At 45.3% G+C, this 15926-nt stretch overlaps 1 protein-coding gene across 1 annotated transcript in view; it reads left to right on the forward strand.

Annotated features, from left to right (window-relative positions):
- Window positions 1-15926, forward strand: part of cacna1ia (calcium voltage-gated channel subunit alpha1 Ia) — a 196721-nt gene that overhangs the window by 106026 nt on the left and 74769 nt on the right. Inside the window, exons 15-19 of the mRNA XM_052042941.1 lie at window positions 401-817; window positions 4333-4433; window positions 7603-7726; window positions 11912-11980; window positions 14522-14706. Coding sequence (XP_051898901.1) covers window positions 401-817; window positions 4333-4433; window positions 7603-7726; window positions 11912-11980; window positions 14522-14706 — 896 coding nt within the window. The remainder of the gene's footprint in view (window positions 1-400; window positions 818-4332; window positions 4434-7602; window positions 7727-11911; window positions 11981-14521; window positions 14707-15926) is intronic.

Raw genomic sequence — 15926 nt, forward strand, 5'->3', positions numbered from 1 at the left:
GCCCCTCCGACAGTGCGGCACTCCCTGAGTACTGCCCCTCCGACAGTGCGGCACTCCCTCAGTACTGCCCCTCCGACAGTGCGGCACTCCCTCAGTACTGCCCCTCCGACAGTGCGGCACTCCCTCAGTACTGCCCCTCCGACAGTGCGGCACTCCCTCAGTACTGCCCCTCCGACAGTGCGGCACTCCCTCAGTACTGCCCCTCCGACAGTGCAGCACTCCCTCAGTACTGCCCCTCTAACAATCCACAGTGAGTGTCAGCTTCTACATCTAAACTTCCTGTCCACGATGCCACTCCTGGAGTCTGGCAGGTGTGAAATCCCTGGTGTTGTAGGGCCGAGGTGCCTCACCCTTTGCCTCTTGCTGTACCTGTGGCTGACCGCTTGTGTCCTTTCTCCAGCCCAGCCTGCGAAGCTCGCACTACATCCCGTGGAGCAGCCGGAGGGCCAGTTGGAACAGCGTGGGCCGCGCATCCAGCCTGAAACGCAACCTCCACTCGGGCGAGCATGAGTCGCTGCTCTCCTCCGAGGGCCGCAAGACCTCCTCCGGTGAACCCGACGACCTCCGAGCTGAGGCGGTCAACGGCTCGAGCCTGATGCATCGCCGGGCCCTCTCCTTGGACACCAAGGGTTCCAGCGACCTGCCCGAACTCCTCCAGGTCCCGAACATGCAGCCATCGGCGAGGAAGAACAGCCTGGCCACTGTCACCGTCGACCATCGAGGCTCCAATGGCAAAGGCCCACACGTTGTGAAGGAGATCTTCCCCAAGATGAACAACAGGAAGGAGAGGAGTGTTTATGATGAGGAGATCGACTATGTAAGTTCACTCATTGGTGCTTCATGGAGAATAACGTAAGTGAGCCCTGACCTATTCACCATTACCCTTTGAAAAGAACTTTAAAAGGTCCTTTTTAGAAGTTTGGCTTGGTCATTGACAGTGCGTGAGCCCTCAAATTGTTGTTCCTTGTGTTACTCAATGCCTTTGTTGTTCACAGAGCACTGTGGAGCCATGGTGTTTGTTTTACAGGACTAGTACTCCAGGGCCCTGGGTGAATGATCTGATTTAGAGTTCAAATCTCACCACAGCAGCTGAGGAAATTTAATTAAATAAATCCGGAATAAAGACTTGGTAACAACATTGTTAAATACCTGTCTGATTGTCTGATATCCTGCCGAGTCTTATAGCGACTCCTAAGCTCTAGGCACTGACTCAGTGGCCTGAGATCCTGAGGCGTAAAAATTCAATGTTACAAGATATGAGAGCTACATTATTGAAAACTGCTATAACAGCACACCCTACAGGTGTTACTAATACTACAGGTCATCCGATCGGTTTCCTCTCGGCAAGATGACCAATAATTAAGTTTATGCCATCTTCAATATGATGCAACTTTGAAGAAGATTTTTGATGTTTCTGCCTAGAAGGTAATGAGCAACATCATTAAAATACATTGTCAGTGCTGCAGATGTAATGTTACAGTTACAGTGGACCAAAGGTCTGGGCTATAGATCTGTAAATATGATTAAATCTGAAATGAAAATGGGTTTACTTCTGGGATAAAGAGCTAGTTTTAGTAACAGTGACCAGAAGTTATTCATCTCAGGGACAAAAAGCCTGCGGTCCTTATCCACTCTGGCTTATATGTGACTCCAGACCAACCAAGGTGGTTGACTCTTACAGTCATTCCAAATGGTCCAGCAAGCCGCTCACTTCAGGGGGAATCCCATTAATGGATTAAAAGGTATATTACAAATGTTACTACATGAGTAAATACTTTGCATCTGTATACTGACCATTGACAGATTAATCGGTTATTTGGAATTAAGAGCTATTCTGTGCTGATGTCTCTCTGACTGACAAAGTCTCAGGTGACATGCTAAATACTTAACCTTATAACATATGCTCAAAAATAAATAAATCTATTGGGAAGTAATCTAAAAATACCTTGAGTACATTTTGCTTAAACCAGCTGTATGAATTTCTAAATATAGTGTTAATGAAGGATGATGAGTTTCAAGGGGAAATAGATCCTTCTAATAAGCACCTGTCTCGATAGCAAGTAGTCAGACTTTCAAATTGATCTGAACAAGCAGCAGCTTGTATTTATACAGACCCCCTCAAGAGAATGCAGCCCTGCGGAGCAGTTAATCAGACGGGACTCTTTGATAACTTGTGAGGTGCAAGTAGTCAAAGGTTTGGACCTGAAGGAGATTTCAAGGCAAGGTAGGGAACAGTGAAGAATATTAACCTGGGAGTTCTAAAGGGGAGGATCATTGAAGTAGAAATTACAGAAAGGGCAATTTCCTGCTGCCTCGGAAAGCAGCCAACATAATCAAAGCCCCCTCCCACCTCAGTCATTCTCTGACAAAAGCTTGAAAACACATACCACCAAGCTCAAGGACAGCTTCTATCCTGCTGTTATAAGACTCCTGAATGGACCTCTTGCATGATAAAGATGAACTCTTGATCTCTCAATCTACCTCATTGTGGCCCTTGCACCTTATTTCATTCAAGTTTATTGGCGCCAAAATTGTAGTGACACTTGCGGGCTGCCCCTAGAACACTCTACGCAAAAGATGTATTTCAACTGTGTGTTTAGATGTACATGTGACTAATAAAGATATTTTATCTTGTAAGCATACATACCCAGGGTATAAATATCACGAAAATTTGCTCTTTTCAGCAGCAGCACAGTACGCTACAAACACGACCAACATAAATAAAGTAAACTTAAGGTTACATAAATTATACAACACTTGTTCAACAAAATAAACAAAAATAGACATAATGACCTTCAAGCTAGTTGAGGGACGTATAGTCCGAGGTAGAATTAGAGTCTTCAGGTTGGTTCAGGAACCTGAAAGCAGTGGGGAAGAAGCTGTTGTTGAACCTTGAGGTGTGACTGCCTGCACTGCATGTTCTCTGTAACTGTAACACTATATTCTGCATTCTGTTGTCTGTTTTTTCCTTTTGTACTACCTCAGTGTACTTATGTTTGGAATGATCTATCTGGATGGCATGCAAAACAAAGTTTTTCACTGTATCTTCATGCATCAGGATCAGAATCAGGTTTATTATCACCGACATGTCATGAAACTTGTTGTTTTGCGGCAGCAGTACAGTGCAAGACATAAAAATTACCATAAGTTACAAAAATAAATAATTAGTGCAAAAGAGGAATAACGAGGTAATGTTCATGGGTTCATGGACCATTCAGAAATCTGATAGCAGAGGGGAAGAAACTGTTCCTGAATCGTTGGTGTGGGTCTTCCAGGCTCCTGTACCTCCTCCCTGATGGTAGTAACGATAAGGGGGCATGTCCCGGGTGGTGTAGATATGCCCACCAGCTAAAGCAGCACAGTGGCACAGCTAGTGGAGTTGCTACTTCGCAGCTCCAGTGATCTGGGTTCAATACTGACCTCGGGTGCTTTCCGTGTGGAGTTTGCACGTTCTCCCTGTGACTGCATGGGTTTCCTCTGAGTGCTCCAGTTTCCTCCCACATCCCCAAAGACGTGCAGGTTGGCAGGTTAATTGGCCACTATGAATTGCCCCTAGTGTGTAGGTGAATGGTAGAATCTGGGGTGAGTTGATCGGGATATGGGGAGAGTACAGGAAGCATTGGATTGCTCTACCTTCCCTCAATGGGCTAAATGGCCTCCTTCTATGTCATAAGGAAAAATGATATTTCTCAAATATTTATGTAGATAAAACCATGCTGGTATAAATGCATCCAGGGTTTCAGGGGTATGGAGAGGAGGCTGTCTCACATTGAAGGAGGTCGAATGCTGAGATCACTCTCCATTATCATCAGATTACCTGAATATTCTCCTCAAAATCATACATGATTTATAAACAGAGTCTGATTAGGTAACCAGAGAGCACAGATTTAAAGGTGTTTTCATCTTGCACAGACACAAGATGAAAACATCTTTACTCTGCTTGAATTTGGAATGCATTGCCTGACAGGGCACCAAAACCAGATTCTATAAGAGTCCCCAGAAAGATAAATAGTTGAAGAAGGAAGGAATTGTTTGGAAATCAGGAAAGAGCAGTGGTGGTAGGACTGCCAGTTGGATGAACAAATAAATTTCATTGGGCTGATTATCCTTCCTCTGTGCCATTTTAGCCTATGATTCTGATTCTACAGTGCAAACTTTTTCCATCCACCGATTCCTGTCCACAGTAGAAAATAAAGACCTTCACCAAATCAGCCCACAAGTGATTGGGTAATTCTCCAATTCTTCAGAGAAACAATGGCGAGACATCAGTATTTACAAATCGAAACTTGCTCTTCATGACAATTGATTTGTTGTGTGTCTGTTTTTTTGCAGAGCCTTTGTTTCCGAATTCAGAAGATGATAGAAATTTACAAGCCAGACTGGTGTGAGACAAGGGCAGACTGGTCAGTCTACCTATTTTCCCCGCAGAATAGGTAAGGATGTTTCTCAGCAGAACATTTAACTACTTTCGTACCTTGCTTCAAGATCTTATTGTCAATGCAGGGCTGGGCATGTCCTGGCAATCATTATTAAACGAGATGAGAGAGGAAATAAATCTATTCCCATTGGAGGGGGGAGTCCAAAACAAGGGGTCAAAACAAAATTAGACCTCAGAGTTCAAGGTTGATGTCAAGGAGTGCTTCCTCACACATAGGGGAGTGGGAGTCTGGGATCTTCCCTCCCAAAAAGTAGTTAGTACTGGAGCCAATTGGAAATCTCAACTGGAAAATTGAGGTTGTTGGATCATTGATTGGGGAGATTGTGGAGGTGGATTGAAGATATAGACTGGCCGTGAGAGCAGAAGTGCACAAAGACCTAACTGTAGTCCTCCTGAACCGAAGAGCAAGTACGAATTGAGTGCTGGTGCTAAAACCCAATCACATTAAAGGTCATAGGTTCAGGGGACATCACTTGACTTAAGTATAAATGATGAGCAGCTGTTACCACATCTGGATCTTCTGCTTTTGCCCAAAGGTGTTGAACTCCTCTCAGCAAGTTTGGAGACTGGGAAATGTTGGTCCTTCACAACCCAATAGTATGTTAAAATGTCCTCATTATAAAGGATAAGTGTTGGTGGGGGAGATGGGATATGTAGGGTCTTGGTCAGTGGTTCCCAACTTGGAGTGTGTGACCTCACTGTGGGGTGAGGCAGAGGGAGGGGTGTGGTGTGATAGACATTATAGGGGGGCAAGTTAGGTTTTATTCACATTGAAGTAAAAACAGAAAATGCTGAGGATACTCATGAGGATGCGTTCCTCCAGCATTTCTTTTATTTTCTTCCAGGCGATGATTTGGTTCATGGCCTTGATCACTGGTTTGTATTTGTATTACATATTCCATACTTTGTAATTTATGTTTGTTTGTACATATTTATACCATGGCCTTCACCAGCTGGTTTCCCAATGTTTGTGAATGAAAGCCCCACTTGCTCACACTTGGTAAAATTCACGGCAGCACCCTATATATACCTGGTGGTGTCATAGGCTGATCATTTAAAAGAATTGGAGCTGTCCCAAGACTGCCAGCAGCTCTGTGGTCAGTGCAGCTAGGGTGCCCACTATAGTTTCATTTGTCTTTCCTTTCCTTGTCAACTTTTTAGTGTAGCGGTTAGCGTAACGCTATTACAGCACCAGCGACCCGGGTTCAATTCCGGCCACCGTCTGTAAGGAGTCTGTACGTTCTCCCCGTGTCTGCGTGGGTTTCCTCCGGGTGCTCCGGTTTCCTCCCACATTCCAAAGACGTACGGGTTAGGAGGTCGTGGGCATGCTATGTTGGCGCCAGAAGAGTGGCGACACTTGCGGGCTGCTCCCCAGAACACTCTACGCAAAAGATGCATTTCACTGTGTGTTTCGATGTACATGTGACTAATAAAGATATCTTGTCTTTTAACGAAATTACCTGAACTTTATTGTTAGGCATTCATTCCCTTTGCTTTCTCCACCCCTCCCCTCTCTGTAGTTTAAAACCCACTTGTTTTCTCAATTTTCCATTTTCCATTTTCCATTTCCCTCCACAGATGCTGCCTGACCTGCTGAGTTCCTCCAGCATTTTGCTTTTTGTTCCAGATTTTATAGACTTGAAACATTAACTCTGTTTTCTCTTTCTCTCTACAGATATAAATACAAACCAGTGGTCAAGGCCAACACCCAAATTATTATCTGGGAGAGTTAAAAAAAAACAAGATGCTGGAGGAACTCAGCAGGTCAGGCAGCATCTGTGGAGGGAAATGGACAGTTGATGTTCCGGATCTGACTATCTCCCCTCTATCTCTCAGTCTAGCTGAGGGGTCTTGACCCGAAATGTTGACTGTCCATTCTCCTCCACAGATGCGGTCTGACCCAATGAGTTCCTCCAGCATTTTGTGTGTTGTTCCAGATTCCAACATCTGCAGTCTCTTGTGTCTCCTCATTACCTCAGTCTGGTTATCCTGGTGTCACTAACACTGATGATCACAGGAACTCGCAGTGTTGTAAATCCTTAGATTGGGATCACTTTCCTTGCTGAACTCAGAGACAGAGTCTCTTTCTGTTCCATGGGTTCCGGTCAGATGACAACTCAGCTCAAAGCACATCCTCCTCCTTCCAGTTCAAGTGAGCTGCTCTGCACTCCTCCAATATTCTCATTTTAAGAAAAGTAGAAATAAAAGCAGGAGTCTTCAGCCCCTGGAGCTCTGCCATGAAGGGAGATCAGGACTGATCCTTCACCTCATCCATATCCCCAACTGGTGGAGCAGAGGGAATTTCCCCACCTCTCGGAGAAGGCAGATGATCTCGGAGAAGGTAAATGGTTGCTCATCACTGGTTCTTAAGTGACATGTCCCTGAACCAATGACTTCAATGCGATTGGGTTTGGAGCACCTTTTCTTCATTCATACTGGCTCCTCAGAACAGGGGGAGACCATTCAGCCCTTTGTGCACTTCTGTCGCTCATAGCTGGTCTGTAGCTATGGTCACCTTTGGTTCCTACAGCATTGACGCTGAACACCAGAACAGAACAGGAACCAACAACCTCAGCTTTGAGATTTCCAATTTATTCCCAGTACCAATGGATTTTTGGGAGGGAGAATCCCATATTCCCATTCCACTTTGTGATCTCTTAGCCTTCATTCTTCTCAGTTACTACAGATCTCCAGCTCTCCAGGAGAGAAAATTCCACAAGATTACAACCCTCTGTGCCAAGAATGTTCTCCTCCTCTCAGTCCTCAATGGCTGACCTCAAAATCCTGAGATTTTGCTCGTTGGTTTAGATTCTCCAGCCTGTGGAATCAGTCCCTTGGCAGGCCCTCTCAGAACCTTGCTGAAGTCACAATTTGTTATAGATCTGTGTGGACTTTCTTTTATTTCTGTTACATTCCTCCTTGTTGGAGGACTGCACTCTCCCTGGACTTGAGTGTTAGGCTGAGCCGCTGAGCTGATTAACCTGAACCATTTCAGTCCAGATGAAGGGTCTCGACCTGAAACGTCGACTATCTATTTCTCTCCACAGATGCCGCCTGACTTGTCGAGCTCCTCCCGCGGTTTGTATTTTGAACCTAGACCACAGGTGGGTGCCTACGACTGTCAGTGACTGCCCTGTTTGTGTCTCTTTCTCTTTCCCAACTAGATTCCGTCTGATGTGTCAAATGATCATCGCCCACAAGCTCTTCGATTACATCGTCTTAGCTTTCATCTTCCTCAACTGCATCACTGTTGCGTTGGAGAGACCCGAGATTGACCAGGGAAGCACAGTGAGTCACCTCTCAACTTTCGCTAGTAATAAAGACTTTCATTTCGGGTCACCCCTAAAAACCTTACAGCCTATGAAGTATTTTTGAAGTGTAGTCACCGTAGTGATATAGAGAAGGTGGCAGCTAATTTTTGTACAGCTAAAGCCCACAAACAGCAACATGATAATGATCAGGTGATATGTTTTCCTTGAGGCTTGTTGAAGGTAGCCATCAGTGGAGAACCCTCAATGTTACTATGGAACTTCTTATATCCATCAGAGGGTGTAGTTGGGTTTTAACACTGCATTCAAAACATAAAATTATTCTGATACATTCCTGATGCAGGGTCTTGACCTGAAAGGTCGACAGTTCCTTTCCTCCCATAGATGCTTGGAAAGCTCGGGCTTTTCTCTTTGGAGAGAAGGAGGATGAGAGGTGACTTGATAGAGGTGTACAAGATGATAAGAGGACAGGATCGAGTGGAAGATCAGAGACTTTTTCCCAGTGCGACAATGGCTAACACAAGGGGGCATGATTTTAAGGTGATTGGAGGAAGGTATAAGGGGAATGTCAAGGGTAAGTTTTTTTCACACGGAGAGCGGTGGGTGCGTGGAATGCACTGCCTGCAGAGGTTGTGGGGGCAGATACATTAGGGACATTTAAGAGACTCTTAGGTAGACACATGAATGGTAGAAAAATAGGGGGCTATGTGGGAGGGAAGGGTTAGATAGATCTTAGAGCAGGATAAAATGTCAGCACAACATTGTGGGCCGAAGGGCCTGTACTGTGCTGTAGTGTTCTATGTTCTATGACTGAGCATCTGGGACAGACAATTCCAGAGAATTGGACCCATTGATAGAAAGAGTCTTTATAGGAGAAATTCAACTCAAAGAGTCATAAGCTAAAACCCTGTGACTCTCTATCACCACGTGTACAACAAAATGACCCTAATGAGTGGGAGAGAGCTCTTGTCATCTGTCAATGGGCGAACAATAGACTGTCTCAACCTCACTGTGGCACAAGCTTGTATCATTTAGCTGTCAGTGAAACGTACAAAATGCTTGACACAAGACACTGCAGATGCTGGAATCTGGAGCAACAAACAATCTGCTGGAGGAACTCAGCAGGTCGAGCAGCATCTGTGGGGGGAAAGGAATTGTCAACATTTTGAGAATGGTCGACAGGGTTTCTGATGCAGGGTTTAGACGCGAAACGTCGACAATTCCTCCCACAGATGCTGCTGCACCCGCTGAGTTCCTCCAGCAGCTGGTGAGTTGCTCCAGATTCCAGCATCTGCAGTCTCTTGTGTCTCCATAAAACTATTAAAACCATACAGGCAATGGTAAAACTAATCCAAAATCCGTGGCAGAAATCTGAGCAGTTGTGGGAGAATTGATGGAGTTATTCTTGTAATATTACTATTTTGTAGAGGTTGAAGAGAGGCAGGTACTGGCAGTCGGTTCAGATAAGGGGAATGTCAGCTATGGAATGAGACATTTTGGACACTCTTCTGACAGCGGCTGAGCATGGAATGGCTGCCAAAACCAGACACAGCTCTCCGCTGTAAATTCTCAGCTAAGCATGTGCTTTCCACTCAATGAATAAGGTCTCACCTAAAATGCTGTACTATAGAGTCATAGAGTAATACAGCACGGAAACAGGCCCTTCAGCCCAACTCATCCATTCCAACCAAGATGCCTATCTAAGCTAGTCCCATTTGCCTGCCTTTGACCCGTATCCCTCAAAACCTCTCCTATCCATGTACCAGTGCGTGTTTTTTTCAATGTTGTTATTATACCTGCCTCAACCACTTCCTCGGCAGCTCGTTCCACATACACAGCACCCTCTGCTGTATCATCCAACCAGCTCTGCTCCCGGCTGCTGTGGTCTGTTGGCCACTTCTTGGGTCTCTCGTCCTCTCACTGGGCCACTTCAGGGTCTCTTGTCCTCCCTATAGGTTGCTCCCAGACATTCCAGGGATGTCTGAAGCCACCCTCCCCCACCCCCCTTCCCCCCGCCACCCCACCACCTCCCTAGGTGCTCCCAGGATCTCCAGCCTCTCTCTGGCCCTCTTCTCAGACTTTGCAGCCTTCCTCAGCCCCTTCTGGGGTCTAAACCCCCTTCCAACAGGCTGTGATGTCTTTGATATCTGCCCACCCAATCTCAGACCCCAGACTCACCTAATTCCCAGACCCCGCTCACCAAAGCAATGTGTTGGAGAAATGAACTGTACTATTCCAAAGGCCATGTGTGGAAAAACTGACAATAATTACTCCAGTTAGACTCTCCATGTGCATGACTTAAAAAAAAGTATAACTAGTCTTTATGTTACTTAACATCCCAGCAGAAATGAAAATCTCACTGCAATTAATAAAAGTATGCATTACTTTTCCACACTTTTCTCTGCCTTGTCCATAATTCAGCTGCAATTTTTTGATGTTCATCCCACAGTTTAGGTAGAGCCATACTGTTGAATCATCTTGTCTTCTCACTTGAAGCTGTTGTGTTTACATTGGATGCTCCATGTGCCATCACTTAGCACAGTCACTGAAAGTGAGGTACTGTTATTACCGAGACAAATTGCAACAGACAAATTATACACAAGATCCCAGGAACAGCAAATGACTGACGGACTGGTAACCTTGGTCTAGGAATCAAGAACGACAGCCCATAGGTTTAAAATGAGAGGGGAAAGATTGAATAGGAACCCGAGCAGCAACGTCTTCCCACGGAGGGTGGTACATCTATGGAACGAGCTGCCAGAGGAAGTGGTTGTGGCAGGTACAATAATAAAATTTAAAATACATTTGGACAGGTACATGGATAAGCAAGGTTTAGAGAGGTATGGGTCAAACACGGTCAAATGGAACCCAGCAACTTGGTCAGCACAAACGAGTCAGGCCATAGGGCCTCTTTCCGTGCTGTATGACTCTATGACTGAGTGAACCAGTAAAGCCAGTGTGATATAGACCATAAGATATAGAAGCAGAATTGGGCCATTTGGCCCATTGAGTCTACTCGGCCATTCAATCATGGCTGATTTCTTTTTCCTCAACCCCGTTAGAAGATAGAACGACAAAGAACAAAGAAAACAGAGAATCCCATTCTCCCGTCTTCTCCCCGTAACGCTTAACCCCCTTACCAATCAAGGATTAATCTCTGCCTTAAATACACCCAACAGCTTGGCCTCCGCAGCCCTCTGTGGCAACGAATTCCACAGATTCACCGCCCTCTGAAGAAATTCCTCCTCGTCTCAGTTTTGAAGGAACGTTCCTTTACTCGGATCCTAGACTCTCCACGTCCACTCTGTCCAGACCTTTAAGTATTCTGTAGGTTTATAGAGAGAATGCTGCACTGTCCGAGATACCAAGGCTGTCTGTCGTCTTTCAAGTGGATAAAAACAGTCCCAAGTTGTTACTTCAAAGTGTCCTAAATCCTTTCACCACACAAGGGACACGTCAGGAGTACAGTGGGGTCCTCACCACTTGCCTATTGCAAGCAGCTGCCACAATGCTCAAGAAGTTCAATACGCCATCTGGGATAAAGCAGCCCAATCCATTGACAACGCATCCACTACCCTACACATTCATTCCCATTGGGCCACTGCAGTTGCAGTGTATGCCATCTACAAAATGCACCGCAAAAACTGACCTAGGGTACTCCAATATCACCTCCGATCAAGAAGGATGGGTAGCAGGCCCTTGGAGAACATTGCCACCTGAAGGTTCCCCTCTGAATCACACACCATCCAGACTCTCAGATATATCACCATTCCTTCAGTGTTGCCATCGAAATCCTAAACTCCATGCCCAATAGCATTGTAAGAATATCATCATCATCAGGACCATTGGTTCACCTTCATCTTCTCAACAGCAATTACAATGGACAATAGATTCCGGCCTTGCCTTACCCAGGTGATGCCCAGATCCTGCTGGAGAAGAAAAAAGTATTTGAAAAGCAAGGGTCTTCTCCTTAGTATCCTGTTCCTCAGCCAATATTGTTTGATTAGCTGGTTACTTATCATGCTTTTCTCTCATTTTCTTTCTTTGCAAGTTTAATAACTCTTACAATTGAGAATAGTTATTGTGAGGAGATTATAATTAACATATTAGGCATCTGAGACCATTACTGATTGACTGGTAACCAGCAACCCGCCATCAGTGTCAAATGTTCCTCAGTGCCTAATTTGAACTTTTTTTGTTGCAGGAGCGAATCTTCCTGAGTGTTTCCAACTACTTTTTCACCGCCATTTTTGTTGCAGAAATGACTCTAAAGGTAAGAGGTGTCCAAAGCCCTGTCCATTTATTCACATGCCCTGCTGGGGCAGTCCACTACACCAGTCATACATACAAATCACAACAGAGGACTGAATGGTGAAATTCCCTCCTTCCAAACTGGTGAAAGTTCACTACCATTCAGAAAATGAGATTCCTTCTTTAAACAGGCTTGGAGGGTGAGGTTTCTTTGTTGAAGAGGATTGGAGCAGAAGATTCCTTCTTTGAGTGTGATTGGGCAGTGAGGTTCGTTCTATAACTGGGATTCAGAGTGAGATTCATTCTATAAATAAGATTGGTTGGTGGTATTAGTGGGACTGGATGATGTGATCCCATCATTCAATTGTAATGGAATGCTGAGATGCCTTCTTTCTATGGGATTATGTTGTGAAGATTTCTTCTTAAATTGTATTGTATGATTCCCCCTATAAATGGTGTTGGAAAGTAAGAATCCCTCTCTAAGTGAGATTGGAGGATGAGATTTCCTGTTTGGCCAGGATTACTGGTTGAGATTGTCTGTCACTTTGTGCTGCTGGGGAGGATTTTATCTGAAACCTGATCAGATACTGTGGGGAATTTGATCTGGGTACTCAGTAGGGCATGTCAAAGACACTGACCTCAAACACAGTCTGAGGTTGGCTTTGTCTTTGGTTAAAGGGCCCAACTATTCCTAGGACACTGCCAGGCAGTCTAAAGAGTCCACCTTCCTCACCGCAGGTTCCCTTTTCCACTTTAATCCTCAGCGGTTGCTTCTGCCAATGTCAACATGCCTCTTTTGATCTCTTCTGGACCTTCCCTTCAATCATCTCCTTAGCCACTGTCCAACCCGATCATTCCCACCAGCTGATCTGTCACATAGTTGCCCCCCCCCACCTCCCCAATCAATATCACCCTTCCTGGAATTCCTTCCCCAAGAACCAACAGTCATTCCCATAAATCTTCTCATGGACATCCCCAATGCAGCCAAATCTCCATGCAATCTCCGCCCACCACAAAGGTGGGAGACCAGTGAGGAAAGACCTTTGTGCAAGATTGTGTGTGCAAGATCTGGTCGTGTGTGGTAAAATATTGAATCCTCGTACTTAAATAGCACAGCCCCTTCATACAGTGGCTTTTTGGCATTTGGTCTTGCACGTTAAAGCTGTAAGATTCTCTCTTCACTTGAAACTGTAGGGTAAGGTTCTCTCTTTAATTGGAATCAGACTGTGTTTCTTCCTCTGCTACTGGGCTTGTTCCATGAGGTTTCATTTCTGATCCCAAACTCAAAGCAGCTTCAATGACTGAACTGGAAGCTGGCCCCACTGAGCATACGGAGGAGAGACAGAACAGATGGAAAGTGGCTGTGAGTCACATGTCCAATGCACCTTCAAGTTGATTAAGCAAGATATTAATGATCTAATTTACCATTAAGGTTTAAAAGACCTTTTTGATACACTGAGCATTTTAAAGAGACATTGCAAATTGAAGAATTCACTGCTGAACAGAAACAGGCCCTTGGACCACTGAGTCTGTGCCAACCAACAAACATCCATTAATAGTAATCCTACACTAATCCCATTTTATTCTCTCCACATTCTCATCATCTCCCCCTGCCCCAAATTCTACCATTGATCTAAACACTAGGGGTAACTTATAGTGGCCACTTAACCTTCCAACCCACACTTCTTTAGGACGTGGAGAACCCAGACAAAACCTACGCGGTCACAGGGGAAGCATGCAAACTCCACATCAACAGCACCAGAGGTCAGGATTGAACCCAGTTTGCTGGACCTGTAGGGCAGGAGCTCTGGCTGTGCCACCGTGGTGTACGTCACTTCCCTGCCACATCTCTGGATGCTTTCACCCTTGTTGTGTCTGTGGGGTAATGGTTAAGGGAGGGCATTCACTGTGGACTCAGTGGTAGCCCAGAGAGCTTGCACGCTCACCTTTGAGTTGTGGGTTCAAGTCCACTGTGGAGTCTTTAACTTATCAAGCACACTGACATGTGGTACTGCAGTACCAAGGGAGTGCTCCACTGTTACAGCAGCTGTACCGAGGGAGAAATCCGTGCCTTCAGAAGAGAATTGGATAGGCATATGAGAGAGAATAATATACTGGGGTGTGGAGTTAAGAGGAGAACGGGACTGAGATTGTGATACTCAGAGCTGGCTTCAAAAGAAAGGTGTGGTTTTTGGGTGCCTTTTGTATCTTCAAGATACCCCGAGTGCTGTACCACCAAGAGGTACTTTCTGAAGTGTAGTTGCTGTTGTAATTAACAAAAGGCTTCAGCCAGTCTGTGCATAGCAAGATCCCACAGAGCAACAGAATAATGGACAATGAATCTGCTTCAGTGATATTGGTTGCAAGATAAATGTTGGCTCAGGACCCCAACTCTTCTTCTAACAGCTTTGTGGACTCTCTCGAGGTGGCTTGGCTTAACAACTCATGCAAAACACAGCAACTGCTGGGATTCTAAGCCCCTTTCATGTTGATGCCATCACTTTTTTTACTCTTCTCCAGATATTTCCGCTCTCAAGTGACACTCGCTCTTTATGCTTGTTAGGTCGTCTCTCTGGGGTTTTACATTGGCGACGAAGCATACCTGAGAAGCAGCTGGAACATTTTGGATGGATTCCTGGTCTTTGTGTCCCTCATCGACATAGTCGTGTCCCTGGCCTCTGCAGGTGGAGCCAAAATCTTGGGCGTACTCCGGGTGCTAAGACTTCTGCGGACACTGCGGCCCCTCAGGTACGACAAAGAACAAATCAGGGCCTGGTACAGTCAAGGGTTGTTGAGATGAGATGTGTTGAATGTGTAACACCAATATTTTCCATTCTTGTCCACAAAGCAGTAATTTTGGTCTGAGTTATTCCTCAAAGTTCAAGACTGTAGAAAGCTAAGGAAGCTAAGGCCTTTTCCCTCTCATTATTTTCTTTTATCCCCAATTTTATTTTTCCTCCTCTCCTGATTGAGGACACAAAATCTTCCACCATGCCAGTGACCCTCTAACATCTCATCCAAGTCAGGCATGAGAGCAGGTGTTGACTCTGGAGGGAGTCCACCTACCAGGTCTGATCTTCGCACATACTCTCTATGAGGAATGGTTGTCTCTATTTCCCAGGTATGTTCAGAGTGAGGTAAGGTAGCAGAGAAGTGGGAATACCTTAAGTCTGGAGATCCTGTCCTACTCCACCACCATTTTAACCATCTGCTCACCCCATCTCAACATCTATCTCCACGTTTTATATTTTCTTCCTCCCGTGTCAGTGCTGGACTGAAGGAAGTACCCAAAATCACCGGCTTTTACGCAACTCTTTTGGCAGCCATTTTCTCTGCTGGCCCAAGGCAGCAGAATTCCCAAAGTTTCCGGGCCTTCCCTATCACTTCCACCCTCTGACGTTTTGCAATCATTAGACAGGAACATAGAACATGGAACATTACAGCATAGTACAGGCCCACGATGTTGTGCCGACATTTTATCCTGCTCTAATATCTATCTAACCCATCCCTCCCACATAGCTCTCCATTTTTCTATCATCCATGTGACTATCTAAGAGTCTCTTAAATGTCCCTAATGTATCTGCCCCCACAGCCTCTGCCGGCAGTGCGTTCCACGCACCCACCACTCTCTGTTTAAAAAAGCTTACTTCTGACATCCCCCTTATACCTTCCTCCAATCACCTTAAAATAATGTCCCCTCATGTTAGTCATTTTCGCCCTGGGAAAAAGTCTCTGACTGTCCACTCGATCTATGCCTCTTATCGTCTTGTACACCTCTATCGTCACCTCTCATCCTCCTTCTCTCCAAAGAGAAAAGCCCTAACTCGCTCAACCTGTCCTCATAAGACATGCTCTCCAATCCAGGCAGCATCCTGATAAATCTCCTCTGCACCCCCTCTAAAGCTTCCACATCCTTCCTATATTGAGGTGACCTGAACTGAACACTATACTCCAAGTGTGGTCTAACA

This window comes from Pristis pectinata, chromosome 33 (genome assembly GCF_009764475.1).
Source record: "Pristis pectinata isolate sPriPec2 chromosome 33, sPriPec2.1.pri, whole genome shotgun sequence".
Taxonomy (NCBI): domain Eukaryota; kingdom Metazoa; phylum Chordata; class Chondrichthyes; order Rhinopristiformes; family Pristidae; genus Pristis; species Pristis pectinata.